Source organism: Megalobrama amblycephala, linkage group LG11 (assembly GCF_018812025.1).
Source record: "Megalobrama amblycephala isolate DHTTF-2021 linkage group LG11, ASM1881202v1, whole genome shotgun sequence".
Classification (NCBI taxonomy): domain Eukaryota; kingdom Metazoa; phylum Chordata; class Actinopteri; order Cypriniformes; family Xenocyprididae; genus Megalobrama; species Megalobrama amblycephala.
Window position 1 is genome coordinate 23599511 of NC_063054.1, and position 23456 is coordinate 23622966.

Below are 23456 nucleotides of genomic sequence, written 5' to 3' on the forward strand. Positions count from 1 at the left end.
AATCAGGCTTTGGCCATGTGTTCAGTCACAGAGATGCCTTTGTCTCTCTTTCTCTCTCCTGCCAGATCACCACCATGGAGACTAACCTGAAGTCCATCGAGGAGGAAAACAAGGCCATAGAACAGCAGAATGACTCGCTGCTGCATGAGCTCGCCAACCTCAGCCAGTCCCTCATCAACAGCCTCGCTAACATCCAGCTCCCTCATATGGTAAGCGCCAACAGACATGTGGCTTCATCTAGGGGTAAGAAAACTACAAAGTCAGGATTCAAATGTTTGATAATCATTTACAGGAAGGAAGTCCTGTCAATCTGAATAAATTCAAACGAGTTATTAAAGTTTGTTAATGTGTGACCTACGATAAATGTTTCTCTGCATAGAATAGTCTTTTAGATCATATAGACTGCCTCTTGTTGAAAGCCAGGGCCTGAGTCTGCATATCAGACGCTACGATTAGGGATGAAATTCCGGTTTCTATTGTTTCTCCCATCTGCTTCTTTATGTCTGTTGTTGAGTTCCTCGCAGTTCCATATGCTTCTGTGCTGAGGTCACTCCCCTTTACCGACCATTGTAGAAAAACAACCTCCACTCCAACGACTGCTTTTCAGTTGAGTAACAACATGGCCGCTGTGGATCAGATGGTCCAACATGATGGAATCACAATGCCTTCATATACACATTGAGACGGGGCGCGATTGGAAAAGCCTTGTTCAAATGTGGCAGCCATGTTAGTAAACAACTGAAACATGTCTTCTTGAATATGGCTCCTGAATTCTCCACCCCCACTGTTGATGGATGCTATTTAGAGTGCGCACGAGGGGTCCTCAAGCTGCACTAACATCAGACGACTGTTGCCTATTCATGTGTCATGCCGCTCAACCAAAACTTGCACTGCAAAAACTAATGTAAAAGTATTTTTGTCTTTTCTTGTACAAATATCTAAAATTTCTTAAATCAAGCTACATATGGGGTCAGAAAAATAATCTTGTTTTCCTTTTGAATTAAAGGGTTGGTTCACCCAAAATGGAAAAAAAATTGTCATCAGTTACTTACCCTCAAGTCGTCCCAAACCCTTAAGACTTTCGTTCATCTTCAAAACGCAAATTAAGATCTTTTAAATGAAATCTGAGAGATTTCTGTCCCTCCATTGACAGCTACGCAACTACCACTTTGTCACTTGAAAAAGTTCATGAAGAGATCGTAAAACTAATCCATATGAATCGAGCAGTTTTTACTGACCAAATTTACTGAAGAGACGTGATCACTTTATACGATGAACAGATTTAATTTAGGCATTGTTCAGCGAACATAAACAGAAGCTCCATCGTACTTGCTTGATGCGTGAGAATAAGCCTCATTGGTTTTTGCGGAAGCTCAAACGTTCTGCATAACGCACGAGAATGAACCTCATTGGTTCTCACACGTCAAGCAAACATGCTTGAGCTTCCGTTTACCCTATCTGATGTGTTCATTGATGAAAGTTTTTATGTGAATAAAAGCCTAAATTCCATCTGTTAATCATATAAAGCGATTGTGTCTCTTCAGAAAATTTGGACGAAACGGCTCAATTCATATTGATTCGTTTTACGATCTCTTTATGAACTTTTTGAAGCGCCAAAGTGGTAGTTGTATAGACTGTCAATGGAGGGACAGAAATCTCTCAGATTTCACGATTAAAATATCTTCATTTGTGTTTCGAAGATGAATGAAAGACTTACGGGAACGACATGAGGGTGAGTAAATTCACTTTTTTCATTTTTCTGATGCCATTGGCAGATACTTTGTCTCATTTTATGCTTAAACACTTAATTTTGATCTTTTTTTGTTTAGAAAACATCTTAAGGTATTTTTTTAGATATTTGTACTGGAATACAAGACAAAAAATTTTGCAGTGTGGTGTTCTGTACTTCCACATGTAAAGTCGAGTATGTCAGTTTTATTGAGACCACTGACCTCTGGCTTTTAGCCAGGCTAATAGTCTTTTCTCTACACCTCTCCCTTCTATAGAAACCGATGCCACTGAAAGAGGCCCCTGTTAAAAATTACTGCTGTTTACAGATGCCCCACAGAGTAAGAGATTCATTTTCCATAGTCTAACTTTATCCTTCTCCTCACTATCATTTTCCTCCCCCTAGTCCTACCCCTTTTGTAACACACAGTACGATGTGTATGCATCACAGAGGTCCATACATATCACCAGAGTGTATCAGTGCCACACATATTGACATAATCCAGTTCAGGGTATAGCGATAAGAAAGCTGGGGTTGCAATATGAGCCATATTTATTTTTTTTCTTTGGTAGTAAACTCATGTTATTATCGTAAAACACGTTATTTTATCAGGCACAGTGATGCTCATCGATATATGTCTGCTACTCATGGCGATCTGTTTGATATCACTTGTGAATGCCAGTATTACTTACATACTCATGAGCATGAAACTCACACCAGTGCATGCATACATAATGTATGTGCATTAATTTTTTTGTTACCCATCAGATATATATTTTTAGAAACAGTGCAGTAGTCCTACGTTTGATTTTGAGCAACAAACAGTGACCATTTTGGTCAAGCCCTGCATTTCCAGAGATGTATTTTCTATAAAAGCTTAACTATCTGATATTTAGCTGTAAAGGCAGCGTTGTGGGTTCATTTCCCCCCCTAAAATATCCTCTTTTCCCTTCCCTTTCTGTCTTAATTGTTTGTTCTATTGAACATATATCACGATTGATTTGTCTTCAACCTCCAATGATCCCGATCTGTTCCGCAGGAGCCGATGAACGAGCAAAACTTTGACACTTATGTGAGCACTTTGACAGATATGTATACTCACCAGGACCAGTACCAGAGCCCGGAGAACAAGGCCCTCTTGGAGAACATAAAGCAAGCCGTTCAAGGCATCCAAGTGTAGCTTTGCGATTGGCCGAGTCTTGGGGTCATGTGATCAGAGTGTTAAGAATCGATAAGAAACAAAAAGAAACCCATCATGTAAAAAGTATGGATAACTAGTATGATTTTTTTGCTGCTGTAATTTATTGTATTATTTGGCATTATTTATGATTCTGTTATGCTTTTGACAAAAAATACATAACTTATTTGTTGCCTTGCTTTAAGATGATGACTACCAATGGCAAATGTTTTGAGGAACATTCATGTTTTGTACATTTTTCATATGACCTGACATAATGTGATGTACTGTTTATAGCTGCTAATGTATGCACATTTTAGTGTATATGTATTTATTAATTGTAAACAAAAACCATCCATTATTTTAAATCTAAAGAGGTGCAGAGGGGATACACTGAGGGAATGTAAGGGCAATCAGCTTAGATCTGAGCTTCTCTTTATGGAACTAATGGGAACTAATGTGCTGTGCAGGCTGTTCAATGGGTGTACAGTGGTACATTTTTGTGGTTCGATTTTGGGTACATTTTGTAACAATATTGAGAAACGTTGTCTTTTGGTTTCGGAATCATATTTATAGTGGTCAGTGTGGGCACTCTAATGCAGTATGTGTATTGTTTAATTTTTTACTTGTTTTAGTTTTTTTTTCTTTTCGTTTTAATTCCCAAAATAGATGGAAAAATATGAAAAAAAAAAAAATTGTGAATGCGAACATCATGACACGGAAACTCACTGGTGTAAATCCCAAGAAATATTTCATAATTTCTCAAATATGTCCGTTCTTCTAAATGTAACGCCCGGCTGCTTGAGGCCAATAACTACAGAAAATTTCAAGGAGACAATCCAACATTAATTATTAATTTAATGATCGTAAAATGTTAGTGGTAGTATGATAGAATATCAGCAATATATGACAACGAATCAATCATTTATTTAGATATGGGATGCAAAAGTTTGGGTATATGCAATTTCTTATTCTTACCATAGTAGAAAGCTGATGAATCTTTTTACTAAATGTAAAGTATTAAGTTTTATATAAATCTTTTAATACAGTCATGTTTTAGGGTTTAAACATGGGTGATCAAGTCCAAAAGGATGAATGCATTATGGTTTAACATTTCTCATGTTCGATTTTGCACAGGGACACCTTTGTTTCCATGTTTTGGTGTTTTTATTTGTTTCAGGAGACCAAGGAGGTGCCCAGATGTTTGAATTGTGGGAAGGTTTTTTTTTTTTTTTTTCTTCTTCTTTTTTTCTTTGAAGAAAGTAAATCTGTGTGTGAATGTTAGTTTACCAGTGTGCTGGATATACAGGGTTAATGTCACCATCCATACGTCATTGTGTCATAGTAATGGAGCACTTGTCTTGTAGATTTTGTCCAAGCAATCATGTAGAGACTCATCTGGTCACGAGTACACAACAAATACAACTATATCAGCAATGCAAACTCATCATATTACAATTAATGAACTCCAATCAGTTATACACAGTATTAAGAGAGGTCAGCTTGCCTTCTGTGGTTACCTGCGATTCACTTTCATTGATTCTTTTTTTACGTTTGTGAGAAATCAGCGGCACTTTAAGCTCTAAGAATCATGGAAATCGAAGCAGGACTCATTTTTGAAACGGTGTGGCACAGGTCTAGATTACGGTAGCGTGTGTGGGCAGTCATGACCAGTTCATATTACTCCATAATATCTTAAGGACATGTACAGTTATAGTCTGGGAACCCCATGTTCATCTTCATTTAGTCAAAGGCCATTGAAAGCATCAAGCAAAGTCAGAAATAGGGCCAATTTTCAGTGGTGGATTTTAAAGTATGTATTTATCGAGCATGAGTCAAAGCTGTCACAGTGATTTTTTTAGTGTGAAAAGACTCTGGTTGATGCTGACGCTCTACGTGGGGCTTTGTTTCGGAAATCTATTATTTTGTATTATTAAGACTAGCATTGTGTTTTCCGAGAGCTCATGCAAATGGTGCTAGTCACTCTTGTTTATCGTTCTGTAATATCCAGACATCTCCTCCACAACCACAGCACATTTCTCTCTCCGAAAGCTTTGTGTATGCAGCTAATTTCCAAGATAGTAACGCTTTTAACACACTGATAGCAAAATACAATATCCTCTCATCCACTATCATAACTGATTTGACAGGAAAAGGGATTTTAAGCACAATTCCGCTGCTCATTTTCAGTTGGCACATATTGTACTATCTACTTCAAAAGGTTATCTGTGACTATTTAAATAGAAACTATCTATGGTGTCACATGCTTGAATGCAGAATACTTTTCTTATTAATAATTGTGAAATCATCAGGTTACAAGTTTCCATTTCAAATGGATTTTAATTAACCATTTTAAACCAGGATTTTTCTATTAAAAAATAAAGAAGCATAGCTTTCTTAATGTCTCTTGCTCTCTTCCTCTATCCAGCTCTTTAGCTATCTTTTTCTCTCTTATTTTATTTTTCAACCACATGGCATGATTTCTGTTGGTATGATACTTTTTTTGCTCTAAGTGTTTAAGATCACAAGTTGCAGTGATATTTCATTTTGAAATTGTGAACTTTGTACAATTTTTATCATGCTGGTGTTGACATCTCTTACTCAATAAAACTTGTGTTGCCACATTACATGTCCCTTTATTTGACATATAAGTGTGTAATGACTTTTTAAAATTATGTTAATTACACAATTACTTGGATTGCATCAAGGAGGTCTATAATACGAGAAGTAAACAATCTGTTAGCATTCATCTCAGTGGCAGTTGATTGACTGGTGCAGAATGCAGATCCCCCAAAAGTACAGTTCCATCTGATCATGCATCAAAGGCAGCAGAGATGGAAAAAATGATTCATTACAGTCATTTTCAAAACAGAAATGATCTGTTACTGTTACAAAACATCTACAATAATATAATAAAAAACTTGAGATTTATGTGTTGCTTGGTCATGTGTTTGTCATACTCAGGTACTTCTGAATGGCTTTTTACCATTGTGTAAATGAGCTATAATTGATAGTCATTGTTCCAGAGCTTAAGCAGAGTGTACCCCCATGAGGTGCTAAAAAGGCAAAAAGTGAAAATTTAAAATGATGCTGGTTAAAATCCATCCACACGCACAATAAAATCAGAATCTTTTAAGTCACTGCATCAAAATCTCTCATCAAATGGAGGGGTGGGGGGGAACGGTTTTCAACAGCCGTCGACCAAACCCCCCACTGTGGACAGTGCCCTGACCTCTGGTGCAGTTGCGTACAAAGAATCTTAGGTTCAAGTCCAGGCTCGTGGAATTTTCCGGATCCCTTCTGCCTTCTCTCACCAATTTTGCTTCCTGTCAACATATTTAATATCATTATAAATGGCAAAAAGGCAGAAAATGAACATTTAAACTGATGCTAGTTAAAGTCCATCAACACAGAGGATACAATCAGCATCTATTAAGTCAGTGCATCAACATCTCTCATCATTCAGAAGTGAGTACACCCCTCACATTTTTGTAAATATTTTATTATATCTTTTCATGTGACAACATGCTGTCCCCTCAAAATAACTCAACACACAGCCATTAATGTCTAAACCGTTGGCCACCCCTAAGTGAAAATGTCCAAATTGGGCTCAAAGTGTCAATATTTTGTGTGGCCACCATCATTTTCCAGCACTGCCTTAACCCTGGAGTTCACCAGAGCTTCACAGGTTGCCACTGGAGTCCTCTTCCACTCCTCCATGACGACATCACGGAGCTGGTGGATGTTAGAGACCTTGTGCTCCTCCACCTTCCGTTTGAGGATGCCCAACAGATGCTCAATAGGGTTTAGGTCTGGAGACATGCTTGGCCAGTCCATCAACTTTACCCTCAGCTTCTTTAGCAAGGCAGTGGTCATCTTGGAGGTGTGTTTGGGGTCGTTATCATGTTGGAATACTGCCCTGCGGCCCAGTCTCCGAAGGAAGGGGATCATGCTCTGCTCATTCATGGTTCCTTCAGTGAACTGTAGTTCCCCAGTGCCGGCAGCACTCATGCAGCCCCAGACCATGACACTCCCACCACCATGCTTGACTGTAGGCAAGACACAATTTGTCTTTGTACTCCTCACCTGCTTGCCGCCACATACGCTTGACACCATCTGAACCAAATAAGTTTATCTTGGTCTCATCAGACCACAGGACATGGTTTACAGTAATCCATGTCCTTAGTCTGCTTGTCTTCAACAAACTGTTTGCCGGCTTTCTTGTGCATCATCTTTAGAAGAGGCTTCCTTCTGGGATGACAGCCTTGCAGACCAGTTTGATGCAGTGTGCAGCGTATGGTCTGAGCACTGACAGACTGACCCCCACCCCTTCAATCTCTGCAGCAATGCTGGCAGCACTCATATGTCTATTTCCCAAACACAACCTCTGGATATGACGCTGACCACGTGCACTCAACTTCTTTGGTCAGCCATGGCAAGGCCTGTTCTGAGTGGAACCTGTCCTGTTAAACCGCTGTATGGTCTCAGCCACCGTACTGCAGCTCAGTATCATGGTCTTGGCAATCTTCTTATAGCCTACGCCATCTTTATGTACAGCAACAATTCTTTTTTTCAGATCCTCAGAGAGTTCTTTGCCATGAGGTGCCATGTTGAACTTCCAGTGACCAGTATGAGAGAGTGAGAGCGATAACACCAAATTTAACACACCTGCTCCCCATTCACACCTGAGACCTACGGAGAGAAAATGGCTAATTGGGCCCAATTTGGACATTTTCACTTAGGGCTGTACTCACTTTTGTGGCCAGTGGTTTAGACATTAATGGCTGTGTGTTGAGTTATTTTGAGGGGACAGCAAATTTACACTGTTATACAAGCTGTACACTCACTGCTTTACATTGTAGAAAAAGTGTCATTTCTTCAGTGTTGTCACATGAAAAGATATAATAAAATATTTACAAAAATGTGAGGGGTGTACTTCTCACTTCTGTGAGATACTGTACATGGCGGCAGCACAAGCAAATGTCCACAAAGAACCTATTTGAAATACCGTCGACAGCCGCCAGAGTGCGCTGGTTTCCAGCCAAAGTCACATGACGCAAATTGAAGATGTCTGCGACAGAAGAGGACACGGAACTCAGAGATCTACTGATCCAAAACTTGGAAAACAGTGGTGTTTTGAATAAAATCAAGGTATTTTTCTGCCTATTTCGAAACGCGTTTAACGTCTTTATGAGGTCGGAATAATCCCTGTCTCTTACGGGAAACGTTTCGTTTGCTAAGCACAATGTTTGTTAGCAGCGTAGCATTGTGATGCTAAAGTTGTTATGGGAACAAATGGACAACAGCCACTGGTGGGACAACATTGAGTTATGACAGTGCGCCCTTGTCTAATTTTCCCTCATACCACTAAAGATGAGACCTACAGTGCCATTGTTTTTCTCGGCTGTATTAATATTAAACTAATCATGTTTTTTTAGTTAATCTGCAAGTCTGCAAAAGTCTCTTGATTTATCTTTTTGGGCAAGGTGAGGGGGCCATTTAAAATGATCAGACCACAAATATTCAGGTTTAACCTGTAATATAATTCCTTTAATCCGCTATAGATAAAATAGTTATACCGTATTTGTAGTGTTTCTTTATTGACTCTGCAGCTAAAGTGTCACCTCTGCAGTTTGAGCTGTACTGGTCCTTTGAGCCTGTTTGGCGCTGTACTGTTATAAATATGTCTGAATAAAGGACATATGGACTGATGATAGGTCTCTATGGTTTACAGGCAGAGCTGCGTGCAGCTGTTTTTCTTGCCTTGGAGGAGCAGGACAAAGTTGAGGTAATTATAAGTAGTTTATCTTAATACTGTTACATTAATTGTATGTTTTTGCATGTATGCTCTGCAAGATTCAACGTGTCATTTAGATGTCAACTGTTTTGACTAGAATAAGACTCCTCTTGTGAATGAAAACCTGAAAAAATCCCTCAACACGAAGGATGGTAAGTTTGGATTCCGTAAATGGCCTTTCTCTATTATTTTTTTCTGTCTTGCTTTGATGATGACGACACTACACAACTTTTTAAAATCTGAACAGAAAACAGTCTGCATGATACACTTGCGGACTTTGTAAATTGTTAGAGAGAGAAATTTTTGGGCATCAGACCAGCATAACACACTACCAGACTTTGATGTTTTTCTGAACTCATGCAGAAACGTGCTGCTCATTGCTAGAAGACTCAAGACAAATGAAAGCAATATCAAACGTGTTTAAATCCTCCAACTGGATGGAATCATAGTTTGAAGTAAAAAAAAAAAAAAATGTTTTTGAAACTAGCGTTGACTCCTTCAGACTGCAAATTGGGGCAAAATAAAGTGTATTCCAGCCTTTAATTTTTTTAATTAAAAAGTTTTTATATATGTATTATATATATGTGTGTGTGTACTTTAAAATCAGTGTCCAACAATTGATTTTCTGATTTTTCTACTTAAATTTCTATATTAAAAATCTATTTATCTTATGGTATTTCATTTCCAGCCAATTTAAAGGCTCAGGATGAACTACGTTTATAAAATGTGGAGAAAACAAGGCAGAAAAAAATACTAATAAATTATCCATTCTTGTCTAAACTGTAGGCAAGGCATTACAAGATTTAGACTTTTTTTTATTTAACAATATTGTTTATTTAATAATATTTTTTTCTCCAAATGTTTGCTTTTTTGGCAAATTATGCATATTCAGTATGTCTTACTCTTTTTGCAGGGCGCTTGGTAGCAGGTCTTATCACTGACTTCCTGCAAGTCTTCAACTTAGACTTCACTCTCGCTGTGTTTCAACCTGAAATCAGCACGGTACGTCAGCATCATGTAATACGCACCACTGTCATATATATGTAGTAAGGTCTGAAGTTGTCATTCAAAAATTCATGCACATGTGTTATATCTTTTTTGATTGATTGAGTTGAATGTGATATACTGCGTCCTCTGCGACCTCAAATCTCTTTCGTCTGAACTAACTTACCCTGCTATGTGTCGTTCAGCTGAATGGGCTCGACAGTCGCGAAACTCTGTCTAAAGAGCTTGGCATCTCTGAATCGGAGGTGAATAAAAACACCCCTCTCCTGATAGAGTTAGTGAAGAGGGGCCGGCATAAGGACAAGACCTCCATTTTCACTGAGGTGAACTTTGATGCTCTGCATTTCAGCCAGTCTGATCAATCTACGCCTTTCAGAATGAGTGACACTTTCTCTTTCTCTCCTGTCTTCTTTTCTCAGGGAGATCGGGTGACTGAGAGAACTTTTCCCAAGGTACTTTACCACCGCTATATGGCTCAGGCCCAGTCCATATGTTATCTGTCTAGATCTCTCTGTAACCTGTTTTTGCACCCACACGTACAGTAAGCACAGGTAGGGTTGATGCACTCTCAGGAGCAGATCCAGTCACAGACTAGTAATAGTGCTAACCCAGTTATTTCACTGTGGTTGGAGAGCACATCTTGGGTTGATTCATATCACCGGTTTACCCCCACATCACAAACCCCAGGCAATTTATTCAGGTCACACAAGGGAAGCATGATGTAAATGAACATCTTTAAGTGGTGCTGCAAAAAAAAGGTTTTCCTGTTAAGATACTTGTGCAAAACAAGCTTGTCCTACTTCTAGTCTTTTTGTCTTGTTTTGCAGGCACTTTACGTGCATTTGTTTAATCACGCCACTAGCGCTGCATGACTTCTGTCATGTTAGATGAGAGTTTGAATACTATATTCTCAAGGTTGTACATTGTGATCTTGTGTTTTGTTTTTAGGTGCTCAATGTGATTACCCCAAACATGTGATTAATATGACAAATGTATATGAAAATAACAAATATACAATTTTACATTCTTTTTATATATTAAAATATTCATTTTAAATAATGCTTAATAGATTTTAATAGATAATATAGATTTTTTTGAGTGTAATCTGCAGTGATTGTATTAATGTTTGTGGATGGTGTTTAGGAATTGTTGCCACGTCAAATTGCTGATGCCCGAAAGAAATTTGACAGCCATGACAAGGTAACTTTTGTTTTTATAATTAATACAATGTACCACATAATATATAGTGATTATTTTTTTTAAATAATAAGTATCCATTACCTTTTAGTTATTTTATGAATCATTTGAAAATAATAAATCATTGCAATTATTATAATAATTTGGTAATTAATCACTAAAAGATTAAATAAATATTAGAACACAAGTGAGTGTTCAATTTTTTTATTTTATTTTTTTAATCTTTTGATTTGATTTCACAGAACAGAAGTGGTGAGATCAACAGAGATGCCGTTATTGGCATTTTCGTGGATCTTTTCCCCCAGTTCAGCAGGTTTGTTTCATCATTGTGGACTCTGAATGCCATGAACTCTAGGAAATTTCTGAACTTACTGGTGCTGAAACCCTAATTTATGTAACGACTGAAAGTGTTGCCATCTTCCCACATTGTTGGTTTGCTCTTCTGTAATCATGTCTGGTTGAGGTTCTTGTCGTTGTGGTCATGGCCTTTCTCTTGACTTTGGAACAGAGTGTATTTCTGCATGCAAATCTGAATAAAGGTCTTTTAATGTGAAGCTCATTATAAAAGATAAATAGATAAGAGTACTTATTGTACTGTAGTTTTAGCCTAGTGCATTTCTGTTGCAGTTGCTATATATTGCCACATATTTCACTAATTTGATTATTTTCATATCTGCAAATAAAAAGAAATGTGCTGGACAGTTACGTCACCGAGGAACTCAGAGCCAAAGGCAAGGACACAAGCAATAGTAAGTATTTGTGATCTTGTTTATAGGGGTGCAAATTTTTGGACATTTCTTGTGTCAGTCTTGTCATTCATTGTAATAGCTGCTAATGGAATTTTATCTTCCACTTCTTTCTGTTTTCTATAACTTCACGTAGCTATAGACTTTCAGGACCTCCTGGGAATGTACAAATGCTTCTTCATACAGTGTCGGAGTGTGGTAAGCGACCTTAAATGCATTCTGTTTTGTTTTAGCTTTTTTTTTTTTGTGATGTCTGTGGTAACACCAAGGTCTGTAATGTCCTTTATAGGTTACCAGTGACAGTAGCGACGCACTTTACTCCTCAAGTAAAGCTGCTGAAGATAGAATCATTTCATCTTCCGTCAGCAAGGTAAACTGACTTCCTGTCTTTCTTTGTTTGTTTCTCTGTCTCTGCTTATCTTTTTCTCACACACTTTCCTCTCACCTTCGGTCAAGATTCTAATCTCTGATCTTCTTCTGTATTTCAAATATCAGTTGGTTTTTGCCATGTCTAATATTCTGTCTTTCACATACCTGTATATTTATGAAAAAAAATAAAAACTTTGAGACGACAAAGCCAAAGCTGGCTTTTGTTAGCCTTTTATGTGCAAATCCCGCAATATGTTATCAAAGATTTCTGTTTTATTGCACGCACAATTTTCATCTTGTTCTAACTTTCATTTCATCCAGCCCATTTAGTTTAACACCAGAACATCATTTGTTTTATGAATCAACGATGCGTGGTGTAGTGATGGGTAGCAGTGTTTCCTCTGTGATTTATCAGCATATCTTATATCGTTCATCTAGATGGGGGTGATGTACAATAGTAATTTCATGCGTTCATTATATTTTGACTCACAAAGGGGAAAGTGGTTTTACCATAGTGCAGTCAAGTGCCTTTGACCTGACAGAATGTCATGTCACACAACAAGATGATTATAAATTAAGTGTATATTATACATGCCCTCACTAGATTTTTTTTTTTTTTTTTTTTGGTATTCTGTTACATGTACAGGGTTCGTACGGTCATGAAAAACCTGGAAAAGTCATGGAATTTTAAAATGGCAATTTCCAGGCCTGGAAAAGTTTTGGAAAAGTTAATTAACCCACAAAGTTTTGGAAAAGTCATGGAAATTTGTTTCACAATCTCCGTATATTCGAATATAGTTGATAATATTAGTTAAATTACAATAGTTAACGTTCGCACTATCCGTCACGTGACGTTCTCTGCGTGGGGTAACGCAGTTTCAGCTAATGTTAGTATTGTGTAGCAATGCCAGGGAAATGCAGATTTAAAAATGTATGGCTTCATGATGAAAAGTATGCAGCTGCGTGCTCGACTGCTTCCAACCCAATCGCTGGCTTTTTCATCCGTGCGACTGACGTGACACCCGCTCCCAGCTGCGGTGCTTCCCTCTCATCCACTGTAAAACAAGGGACCATTTTGAGTGCTGTATCCAGAAACGAAACCCTAACTGCAGAGGTACTGTGCAGGACAGTGCTGCTGGACACTTTTATTTATTTTTTAGTTTAACATTGTTGCGCCTCTCACATGAGCTCCGCGTTTTTAAGACGCTGTGTCAAGTTAAAAGAATTTCAACTTTTACACGCAGCGCCGCTCATCAATGTCAGTTCCAAAACAGTGGACCAATCAGAAGAACTCGGAGGCGGGGCAAGCGTTGCGAGTTGGCATGACAACTGTTTTATATAATGGCAACATGGTGGAGGAGGCGCTCATTATTATCTTATTTTCTTTTTTTCCATGTCAAAACTTGTATCTGTAAATTCTGCAGTTTGCCTATTTCTATTATTTTCGTTATTGTCGTTATTTTATCACGTCTCAAAGGCGCGTCTCGAGACTCTCGCGTTCTATGCTGCGCTTTTTTAAAAACCACTCCTGAGCGCTGCGTCTCACGTTTTTAGACGCAAAGACGCGTTCTGTGTGCAAGCGTTATTTAAATAAATATTTCATATTCTACTGTACACTACAAAGTTTGTCATTTAGTTTAGTAAAAATATGTTGGGTGTAACATGGATTTTCTTCTTATTTAACATGTATACATAGACATTTCAGGAAACATTAGGTCATGAAATTTTACTTAAAGTCATGGAAAAGTCATGGAAAAGTAATGGAATTTTATTGGTAAAAATGTGTACGAACCCTGCATGTATATATTCTACTATCTATATCTATATATATATATATATATATATATATATATATATATATATATATATATAAAACAACAAACAAATGAACAAAAAAAAATGAATATAAAAAGTCTATTAATTCTTATAAATTCATTCCATCTTCCCATGTTCCTCACAGTGACATTATGTAACATTTATTCATCATGTTGTTGTTTTTTCTACATACTATATTATTATGAAGTTCAAAAAATAAACGTAAACTCATGGGAATTTTGATTACAGTTGCACAAATGTAATAGACATTAGTTTGTGTGTCGTTAACTGTCTTTCTTTCTTTTTTTTTTTTTGCATATGTGTTTATTTTTTCACTCATCTCCATCCAAATCCGTGTATTATTTAGTGAGTCTAGCATGTCGTTGTTGTATAAGGGAAGCTGATGGTTGTATTCTGGTGCTCAGATACCCAGGTATAAAGGATTTGTTAAACACAGTTCAGCGCAGGAAGAAAAGGCTGACCCAAAGGTAAAGCACATGTGCGTCAGCTCTGACACGAGAGCTTTTGATCAGCTCAACCATGTGGCTTTCTTTAGGTCACATAAATGATTCACAAATGGGTAGTGTCTGCACACATTTGGCTGTTACTAGGTAGAAGTAACCGTCATGGTAAGATTAAGATTTGTGCTTCTTCCCATTACGGTTATCAGATGTGCAAGTGAAAGTTTATGTCCCAAGACTAAAATTACCGCTTTGTATTCAAGATGGAGATGCAAAAAGTGCTTATATGTGTAATGGTGCTAAACGTAGCCCATGGTTGAATTGGAACCATCTTAGAACTTGATATAGTAGACTGGCTATTGCAGAGCAGATTTAAGCTCAACACAATACAAATGAGATCAGTCTTTCTTAGAAAGCTTTTAGGGCAAACATACTGACCAGGCTTTCGCTAATCACCCGTTACCACTGTGAAAATATTTTAATACTTACTAACACCTTTAACCAGTGGCTTCTAAAACTGTTAACCAGATTCAGCATGTATCGTCTAACCATTTACCTATGGATATGTACATTCATTCTGCAACATTTCTTCTCAAGTAAAAACTTTCTTATGAAAGTTGTCCTATACAAAGTAATAGATCAATTTGTGAGTGGGTTGAATGACGCAGCATTTTTCTCAGAATATGTTGAAGGCTGACATTGATGTGGGCTGGTTTCAGAATGGGCATGTTGACAACCTACTGTTCTTGTAACTTAAATCAAATGTTCATTTCTTTTGATCTTTTAATCATCTATTAACAGGAAGTTCCAGGCAATTGTACTTGAGAATGTCATGTTTTAAAACTACACGGGTGTATGGGGACTTATTCTTCTTTGATTTCTTTTTTGGTTACACTTTATTTTACAGTGCCGTAGTTACATTGTAATTACTCAAATAAGTACCGAGTACTATTAATTAACTACATGTACTTACTATAGAGTTACAGTTAGGGTTAGGGTTTGGTTTAGGGTTAGTTACTTGTAATTATGCATAATTTACTGTTATTACTACAGTAAGTACATGTAGTAACGTGTAACTACGGCACTGTAAAATAAAGTGTTACCTCTTTTTTATTTTCCCCTTCTTGCTCATAATACACCACTCGTACACATTATACACAACTTAATTATGGGATAAAGTTGGTTCCAAACTGAATCATACCAGTAGTAACTTTACATGAGCATTGCAGATGATGTTCATTGCTTATGTTGATCGGATGAAATCTGAAGCTTGTGGCCTTTTGATGTTATTACGGTATGTTGATTATATTGTGACTTTGCCATAGGCTGCAGATAGAAGACCTGGTGAAACACTAGGGTCTCAGAAGAACAGAGGGTCTGTTCAAGTGTCTGAAGGCTCAGAGGAGGTATTAGGTGATGGGAAAAACCTTCCCACCCCCCTGAGGAGAGTGCTGGAATTTGGACTGGAGGATGAGGATGAGGAAGGAGACTCATTCTTTGATGATCCTCTTCCTAAACCTCAGAAGACTTATGGCTGGTAAGATACCTTCACTAGGAGAAATCATCAATCATGGCTTCTCATGTAGACCGTTCACACTGGCAATGTAACAAGAAGTCATTCATTTTAAATGAAAGTTCAGAATTGGAGGTGACAAACTGTTGGTATTGAGGACTAGAAGTGCAACTTAAAGGAAAATGTGGAATGTGGAAATAATATATAAATCGCTGTTCAAATGGACAAATAACTAGACGTACTGTTTATTTAATTCAATTTAAACAATAAAATAATATTAAAAAAAAGATAAATGTTCCCAAGCTCCCAAGTGTAAATTTATTTTGTTGGCAGATAGAAAAGCATTTGGAAAAATGATAAAGTAAATACTATCAATAAAAATAAAATTAAAATTTATAAAAAAAAAAATTGTATTGTTACATACAATTAAATTTGAAAAAACATTGATTGAATAAACATTTTAAATATATATTTATTTGTCTGTTTGAAAAGTGATTTATTTAATTTTTTTTTAATTAATACATTGATAATTGATTGCATTCCTAATTCTCCATATGTTGGAAACACAAGGCCTGTATGCAGTCTAACACCACGTCTACATTGGATGTGACCGTTGTCGCTTCACACCGACTAAGCGACCCTTGCAAATCCATTTGTACCTTTTTCAGAAGTAGCACGAGCACTTAAAGTACGTCAGAAATACAACGGGGTATCAGTTTACTGTGGGTAATTTGTTGTGTCACGCATCTAGTGAAGACAACATCAATTAATGGGTTCGGTTTGCTTTTCTCATGTTCGGTGTAGACGCATTATAATGCATTTCAATAATGCGGGCAAGTAGAAATGCCTACTAGTAACCATGATCGCATTTATCACAGTCCTGGTTTGAGTCTCGTGGGAGCAGATTTCCATTCAGAGCTTTGAACAAGGACTGTTTCACTGCCCACATGCTCTATTGAGATTGAAAAAGCAAATAAAAACAAAATGATCTAAACCAATTACACCTTTGATTGTAATTTCAGAAACCATCATCTGGGTTCTTTTTGTTTTTGAAGCACATAACTGTAGTTAATTTTTTACTATTTAAATATCACGGGCCTCAAAGACCTCAAATAACTGCTCTTAGATAAAATACAGAGAAGAGCTTGTGTTTTTCTGACCTGTATCTTCTCCTTTTCTCTCATGCCTCTTAATGCTGCACGTGAAAACAGTGGTTTATCTTCAGCAGATAAGCCTTATTCAGGACAGAGGCTTTCTGAAAAAACCTTTAGTCAAAAAGAGTAAGTACTTCCTGTTTTCTGTGTGCATTTGCATTTTTACCATGATTTTGACTATGACACATAAAGGATAGATCTTGGAGCTTTGTTGTATGTTGCACCTTGTCCCTATTTTGCTTTTTGTTCCTGTCGCTCTGTTTCTCTCACGCTCTTTCTGTAACCGTGTCTGTGCTCTGTCTGTGTTTCCCCCTCGTGAGAAGTCAGCACTGGCAGAGGGAAGGAAGCCTGTCAGGGCGATCCTTATCCCAAATGAGGAGGGGTACTAGCCTCAATGAGTGAGTGTGCATGGAGTGATCACACTGCCATTCAAGCCCACTGCATCCATCTTAACCTAACGCCTGTTTCACACATAATCCGTCTGCAGTGCGTATGCGTTGCGTATTTTTTTACGCACCCATGTTAACGGATTAGAGCGTTCACACTGCACGCGGTTGCGGTCCGTCATTGCGTTCCAGGAGCGGTGCGTCTGCAGCAGTGCAGTGATCGTTTACGTACCGAGACTATTTTTGCTGTGCTGCAAGTGCAGCAAAAGTCCAAAAATCCAAGAACATGGATTGACCTGAAATTGTAAAAAAAAAAAAAAAAAAAGAACTTATGCACATTTAAACACTTTTAATGATTTAACGCCATGCCAGCAACAAGCTATATTCATGCCAAAAGGAAACATTTCAATTTCACAGTTCAGTTGTAGCATTTCAAAACAATTATTTTATTTAAAAAAAAAAAAAAAAAAAATCGTCACTTTGCAGCTAAATGTCATTAACATGTAGGTGTATACATTTAAGTTTACGCATTAAATAGCTCGTTGTACATACATTTGTATGTCTAATTAGTATGCTACATGTCATTTATATAGGGCAGACCGTGAAGTAGTTATAAAACGTCTTAATGTATCAATGTACATCTAAATAAGTATGTTGAAAGTGTACATAATGTATAAATATAAATCTGGAGTACACGTTACAATTTTGATGAATTTTCATTTTAGTAAATATTAAACTCGAACAATCTCGTAGCGCACTGCAAACGTGTGCTGTGTGAAAGCACAATGGCCGCTTCCTGCTTCAGCAACACATACGTACTGCATACAGACCGCACATGCACTGCAGACGGATTATGTGTGAAACAGGCGTAAAGGTGCAAAATCAGTGGTCAGTCCTGTTTTAGAGAGCTAAATAAGATTACGCATAGTTTGGTTATAAACAAGAGTAACAATCATATTCAATAACTAAACTGCGTCCTTTAAATTTTCAAGACTCACAAATGCGTTTTAGAGCTTGACTGATTAAATAATGACATGTTTATTAATTAATGTCTTATTAACTGTGATAAGACTTTCCAATATTATAAACATTGATATTTACTTAAATTACAAGTGTTGTAATGCTATATCAATTATATATATACACACACTATTTGATCCACTCCTGTAAAATGTCATATGAACCAGGGGTGTACATTGCTATAAATGAATGACATCCAGGGTTTAACCACCAACAAATTTTTTGAAAGAAGTCACTTATGCTCAACAAGGCTACATTTATTTAATCAAAAATACAGTAAAAACAGTAATACTGTGAAATATTATTCCATTTTAAAATAATTTTCTATTTTAATAAATATAAAAATGTATTTTATTCTTGTGATGACAAAGCTGAATTGATTATTTTTTTCACAATTTTTTATTCAACTATTAATGCTAAGTTTTTCTAGAAGCTAGTAAAAAAGGAAATCAACTAAGAATCATGCACCAGAACAAACCCTGTTTTGGTGTTAAACTACTGTCAGGATTTACTTAAGATGCACAGTGAAAAAGTAGGCTTGGACAGTTATTTTTGCAGCTGACCTTATTGCATAAGCATTCATACGAGATTCCGTTTCAGGCGCAAAATGAGAGCATTTATATAAATTATGCAGCGTGATTTACTAAGATTTGCAGTAGTCAATTTTCTGGTATTTGCAGCATTATTTAATGTCAAAAAAGCATGTCTTAACCCATTTGTGCTTGACATGGCTGTGATGGGATGGAAGGGAGGGAATTTTCTCCACTCATGTTAATTTATTTGGAATGCCAGAGGAAGATGTTATCCAAACATATTGTTAGCCAAGCCACATTATTTTAAATTTGCTGCTTCTGTGTTGTTAGTAGATTACCCGCACCTGATTATCATTGGCTCTGCTTGTTTGTGACCCTACATTAATTTATGCCGCACAGATGGTAGATTGTGTTGGTCATAATGGAAATGACGTCTGTGTTTTTAAAGGTGCCCTGGAATTAAATATTGAATTTACCTTGGCATAGTTGAATAACAAGAGTTCAGTACATGGAAAAGACATACACTGAGTTTCAAACTCCATTGTTTCCTCCTTCTTATATAAATCTCATTTGTTTAAAAGACCTCCGAAAAACAGGCGAATCTCAACATAACACCGATTGTTTCGTAACAGTCGGGGTGTACGCCCCAAATATTTGCATATGCCTGCTCATGTTCAAGCCTTTAGACAAGGGCAGAACGTCTGGATGTGCACAGCTGAATCATCAGACTAGGTAAGCAAGCAAGAACAATAGCGAAAAATGGCAGATGGAGCAATAATAACTGACATGATCCATGATATCATGATATTTTTAGTGATATTTGTAAACTGTCTTTCTAAATGTTTCTTTAGCATGTTGCTAATATACTGTTAATTGTGGTTAAAGTTACCATCGTTTCTTACTGTATTCACGGAGACAAGAGCCGTCGCTATTTTCAATTTTAAACACTTGCAGTCTGTATAATTCATAAACACAGCTTCATTCTTTATAAATCTCTCCAACAGTGTGTAATGTTAGCTTTAGCCACGGAGCATAGCCTCAAACTCATTCAGAATCACATGTAAACATCCAAATAAATACAATACTCACATGATCCGATGTATGCATGCAGCATGCATGACGAACATCTTGTAAAGATCCATTTTGAGGGTTATATTAGCTGTGTGAACTGTGTTTATGCTGTTCAAGGCAAGCGTGAGCTCCGGGGGCTGGGAGCACGAGAATTAAAGGGGCCGCAACCTATATATCGGTGCATAGTTAATGATGCCCCAAAATAGGCAAATAAAAAAATGAATTTAAAAAAAATCTATGGGGTATTTTGAGCTGAAATTTTACAGACACATTCAGGGGACACCTTAGACTTATATTACATCTTTTAAAAAGACGTTCTAGGGCACCTTTAATTTGAGCATTGCCAGTAGATCACCACTCCCATCGGTGCTTTATGGGATTGCGGTCACACGCTAATTTACCCTGTTTAGTAAATCTGGCTCTTAGAATCTTAAAATGATGATAATGATGATATTAAGAATCATAAAAATATCAATGACATCATTTGGCTTGTTGGTACAGAGGTATTATTTTTGCTAATGCTTCTTATATCACTTATTCCAGGTTGAGAATGCTTTTTGTTTCGATTATTAATATCGCCAAGTCATTTTTGGCAATATTAATGATTTTGAATTATGCTTGTCTATTAATGAACCAGCCCAGACCTAGCGATGCTCCAGTACAGGACACATGACACCTCACCAGAAAATGCGGTTGTCAGTCCCAAACACTGCCTGTGTGAATGTAGCCATTGTCATACGTAGCCACTTCATACCATAATGCCATTTCCTGATACTGTCAAAAAGAAACTCCAATAACTGGTACCAAAATTACAGGCGTACTGCAGTGACTACAGTCATAATTGTGGTTTTTAAAGCCTTTACCCTTTATCCTTTTCGTTTCTTTCCTTCTCTGCATTTGTTCTGCATGTTTCCTATATATCTTTCTCTCTTAATGTCCCTGACCTTGTTCTTCTGGGTGTCGTGTATGTGTATGTGTATGTGTCGATGAACATACAATGTTGCTCTGTCTGGCCTCAGCCTGTCTGCTATAGGCAGTGATAAAGAGGGAGATGGAAAGGACATGCTCTCTGACTGTGATAACAGGCCCAGCCCTGACTCTGAACTCAGGTGAGCTGGGCTAATTCCTGTCTGTCTCCTGCCATATAGTGTCCCTCTTCCTCCATTTCTCATTATATGGCTGTCAGCTCACTTTAGAAAGTTCATGCAGTCTCGCTGAGAGTCTCATCCTGTCTGTTTTCCAGGAGAGAAGGCTCGGGCAGCAGTTTAGGATTCGCCACAGACGCGCAGCTAAAGAGCATGGGAGGATCCATCTCTGCTGAGAGCAGCCAAAAAGATCATTCATCTGACAAGAATGGTAGCAAGCCATTAATTGATTCTGGATGATTCTGGATTGATGGAAAATTTGACATGAACTCTGACTAAATCTGATTATTTAGAAGTGCAAACGAAGTTGTGTTCTGCATCAACATCCACCATACATGTAAAAACTATTTCTTCAGAGAAGGGAAAAAAAGTCTAAATATGCTTTATTTAGAATTTTTAAAAAACAACATGACATGAAAGGATGAACTAAAACAAATGAACAAAGTCATGAACTAAATAGTTAAAGGGAATGAAATTACACTCTAAAAAATGCTGGGTTGAAAATGGACAAACCCAGCAATTGGGTTGTTTTAACCCAGCGGTTGGGTTAAATGTTTGCCCAACGTGCTGGGTAGTTTTATTTAACTCAACTGTTATATAAAAATTACTGTATTGCTTGCTTAAAATGAACCCAAAACATGCTGGAAATTAACATTTATTAATATGTTTAATAAATGAGCATTTATTAATAAGATAATGAATAATAAACAATAAACATTTATTAAATTGCTTATTAATAAATGTACACCTTTTGATTATTATTGTTGCCTCTAGTAATTTTGTGTCTGATTTTTAATTTCTCACCTATTTTGGATTCATTTTAAGCCAGCCATATAGTCATTTTTAATCAGTAGTTGGGTTAAATAAAACTACCCAGCAGGTTGGGCAAACATTTAACCCAACCACTGGGTTAAAACAACCCAATTGCTGGGTTTGTCCATTTTCAACCCAACTTGGGTTGTTTTTAACCAAACATTTTTTAGAGTGTATTTGCATAGAAATGAGGTCAGTCTGAACAATTTCCGTTACACAAAATGAAAGTTGCAGAGCTGCTTTTGATATTGTTATACCCACAATTTCGATTTGTGGGAAGATCTGACGTATTTTAGTACGACATTAATGCATAATCTTTACACAGAATTTACCCCACCAAAGCTTTCCAAAAAAAATCTTAATTGATCATGAATCATCTGAGTCAGATCCTGACTTTATCAATTGAACTCACGAAATGCATAAAGATTCCCCTAACTGATATTATTTTGACTGTAATATTATCTTTTCTCTTTGATTTGTTGTCTTAGGTACGTCTAGTTCTAAAGATAAGGGGGTCAAAGATTTTCCCACACCAAATGAGAAAACCGGATCCCCTTTGCTAGGTAGGAACTCCTCAGTCATTATCGGTTTTTTTTCTTTAATGACTTAAACATAAAATCAAACAACTCTTCTAAATGTCACATCTCAGTTCTCTTTTTCAAAAAACGCTTTGCAGATGACTATGACGATGACTTCAACAGGTAAAGACTGTGCCCATTAAGTGTTTTGCCGGTCCCATGTTATTTTGCTCAGTCTGAATCTAATGAAGTGTCTCTCGTTTCACTTCAGCCATCGTTCTGAAAACTCTAAGAGTGAAGTGAGCATCGATGAGGAGATTGAGGAGGTTTCAATCGAGGGGCCTGACATCAGTGATAAGGTATCGTTGTCTCTATCCTCTTTATTTGTGTTGACAATGCATCTTAAACCTTGTTTATGGTCCTTGATCATTTTAAGGTAAACTATTCCATTAATAAGCTTGTAAAGAATGTCAGTTAATTATGGTCCCACTTCACAAGTCTATGTGAAGAGGGACAAATGTTAACAGAGTGGCCTCATGGATAAGCGTCCATTGTGGCAAAAGGCAAGAAGTGAGAGTGGGCTGTTTTGTAAACGGAAAAGATGGTTGGTTTAAGAGGCCCAATGAGGCAGCGAGAGGAAGTGACTTAAGTGTTATAACAAGAAACAGTTTAACCTTGACCTCGTCTCATAATTGAATTCAGTTTCTCTCACTCTTTTTCTTGTAGCTTGATGAAACCACTCAGGATGTGAGCGTCTCACAGATAAGTTTGGGTGCAGACTACATGGAAGATGTCGCTTAATACCTGTCAGTTCCTTGTTTTGTACTGTATGTATTTATGGATTTAGTTGACATAATAAATAATTAAGTACCGTCTGACTGTTGACTCTTCCTGTTTTTTTTATTACCATTACAAAAAAAAATGGAAGGACAGAAATGAAAGGATAGAAAGTTCTCCGTTTAAAAAAAATCAAAATCATTAAGTTGTGTAACAGTTTTAACATCAGT

The 23456-nt window shown here is 37.1% G+C and overlaps 2 protein-coding genes and 1 long non-coding RNA gene across 18 annotated transcripts in view; 2 read left to right on the plus strand and 1 right to left on the minus strand.

Annotated features, from left to right (window-relative positions):
• The window catches only part of myt1la (myelin transcription factor 1-like, a), a 74137-nt gene extending 68607 nt beyond the window's left edge, over positions 1-5530 (plus strand). For 5 of the 7 annotated variants that reach the window (XM_048206805.1, XM_048206807.1, XM_048206809.1 and 2 more), the window contains 3 exons: positions 66-209; positions 2007-2069; positions 2769-5530. In XM_048206805.1, coding sequence (XP_048062762.1) covers positions 66-209; positions 2007-2069; positions 2769-2909 — 348 coding nt within the window. In that variant the 3' untranslated portion in view covers positions 2910-5530. The remainder of the gene's footprint in view (positions 1-65; positions 210-2006; positions 2070-2768) is intronic. The other 2 variants (XM_048206810.1, XM_048206812.1) reach the window with 1 other exon arrangement.
• LOC125278067 lies at positions 104-8051 on the minus strand. Its single transcript, XR_007187043.1, has 3 exons — positions 7915-8051; positions 6139-6232; positions 104-237 (listed from the first exon to the last, which is right to left on the minus strand). It is a non-coding gene; the product is annotated as an uncharacterized LOC125278067 (long non-coding RNA).
• cep43 (centrosomal protein 43) lies at positions 7920-23327 on the plus strand. 10 transcript variants are annotated; one of them, XM_048206813.1, is made up of 21 exons: positions 7920-8057; positions 8641-8694; positions 8801-8855; positions 9617-9705; positions 9894-10031; positions 10128-10160; positions 10852-10908; positions 11148-11218; positions 11593-11654; positions 11788-11849; positions 11941-12021; positions 14261-14323; positions 15622-15833; positions 17021-17089; positions 17284-17361; positions 20993-21082; positions 21217-21329; positions 22420-22494; positions 22581-22632; positions 22721-22808; positions 23176-23327. In XM_048206813.1, the coding sequence occupies exons 1-21, from the start codon at positions 7974-7976 to the stop codon at positions 23248-23250; spliced, it is 1701 nt and encodes a 566-aa protein (XP_048062770.1). In that variant the 5' UTR covers positions 7920-7973; the 3' UTR covers positions 23251-23327. The 10 variants fall into 10 exon arrangements, with proteins under 10 accessions (XP_048062770.1, XP_048062772.1, XP_048062771.1 ...); XM_048206815.1 differs by having other exon boundaries at positions 22608-22632; XM_048206814.1 differs by having other exon boundaries at positions 17287-17361.
• The last annotated feature ends 129 nt before the right edge of the window (positions 23328-23456 follow it).

What these genes read in the sequence shown, in the direction of transcription:
- cep43 (XM_048206813.1), top strand. Translation starts at nt 7,974, where the DNA reads ATGTCTGCGACAGAAGAGGACACGGAACTCAGAGATCTACTGATCCAA. An exon ending in AGACCTCCATTTTCACTGAG is followed by an intron (nt 10,032 to 10,127) that starts GTGAACTTTGAT and finishes TTCTTTTCTCAG; the next exon opens with GGAGATCGGGTGACTGAGAG. An exon ending in AACCGGATCCCCTTTGCTAG is followed by an intron (nt 22,495 to 22,580) that starts GTAGGAACTCCT and finishes GTCACATCTCAG; the next exon opens with TTCTCTTTTTCAAAAAACGC.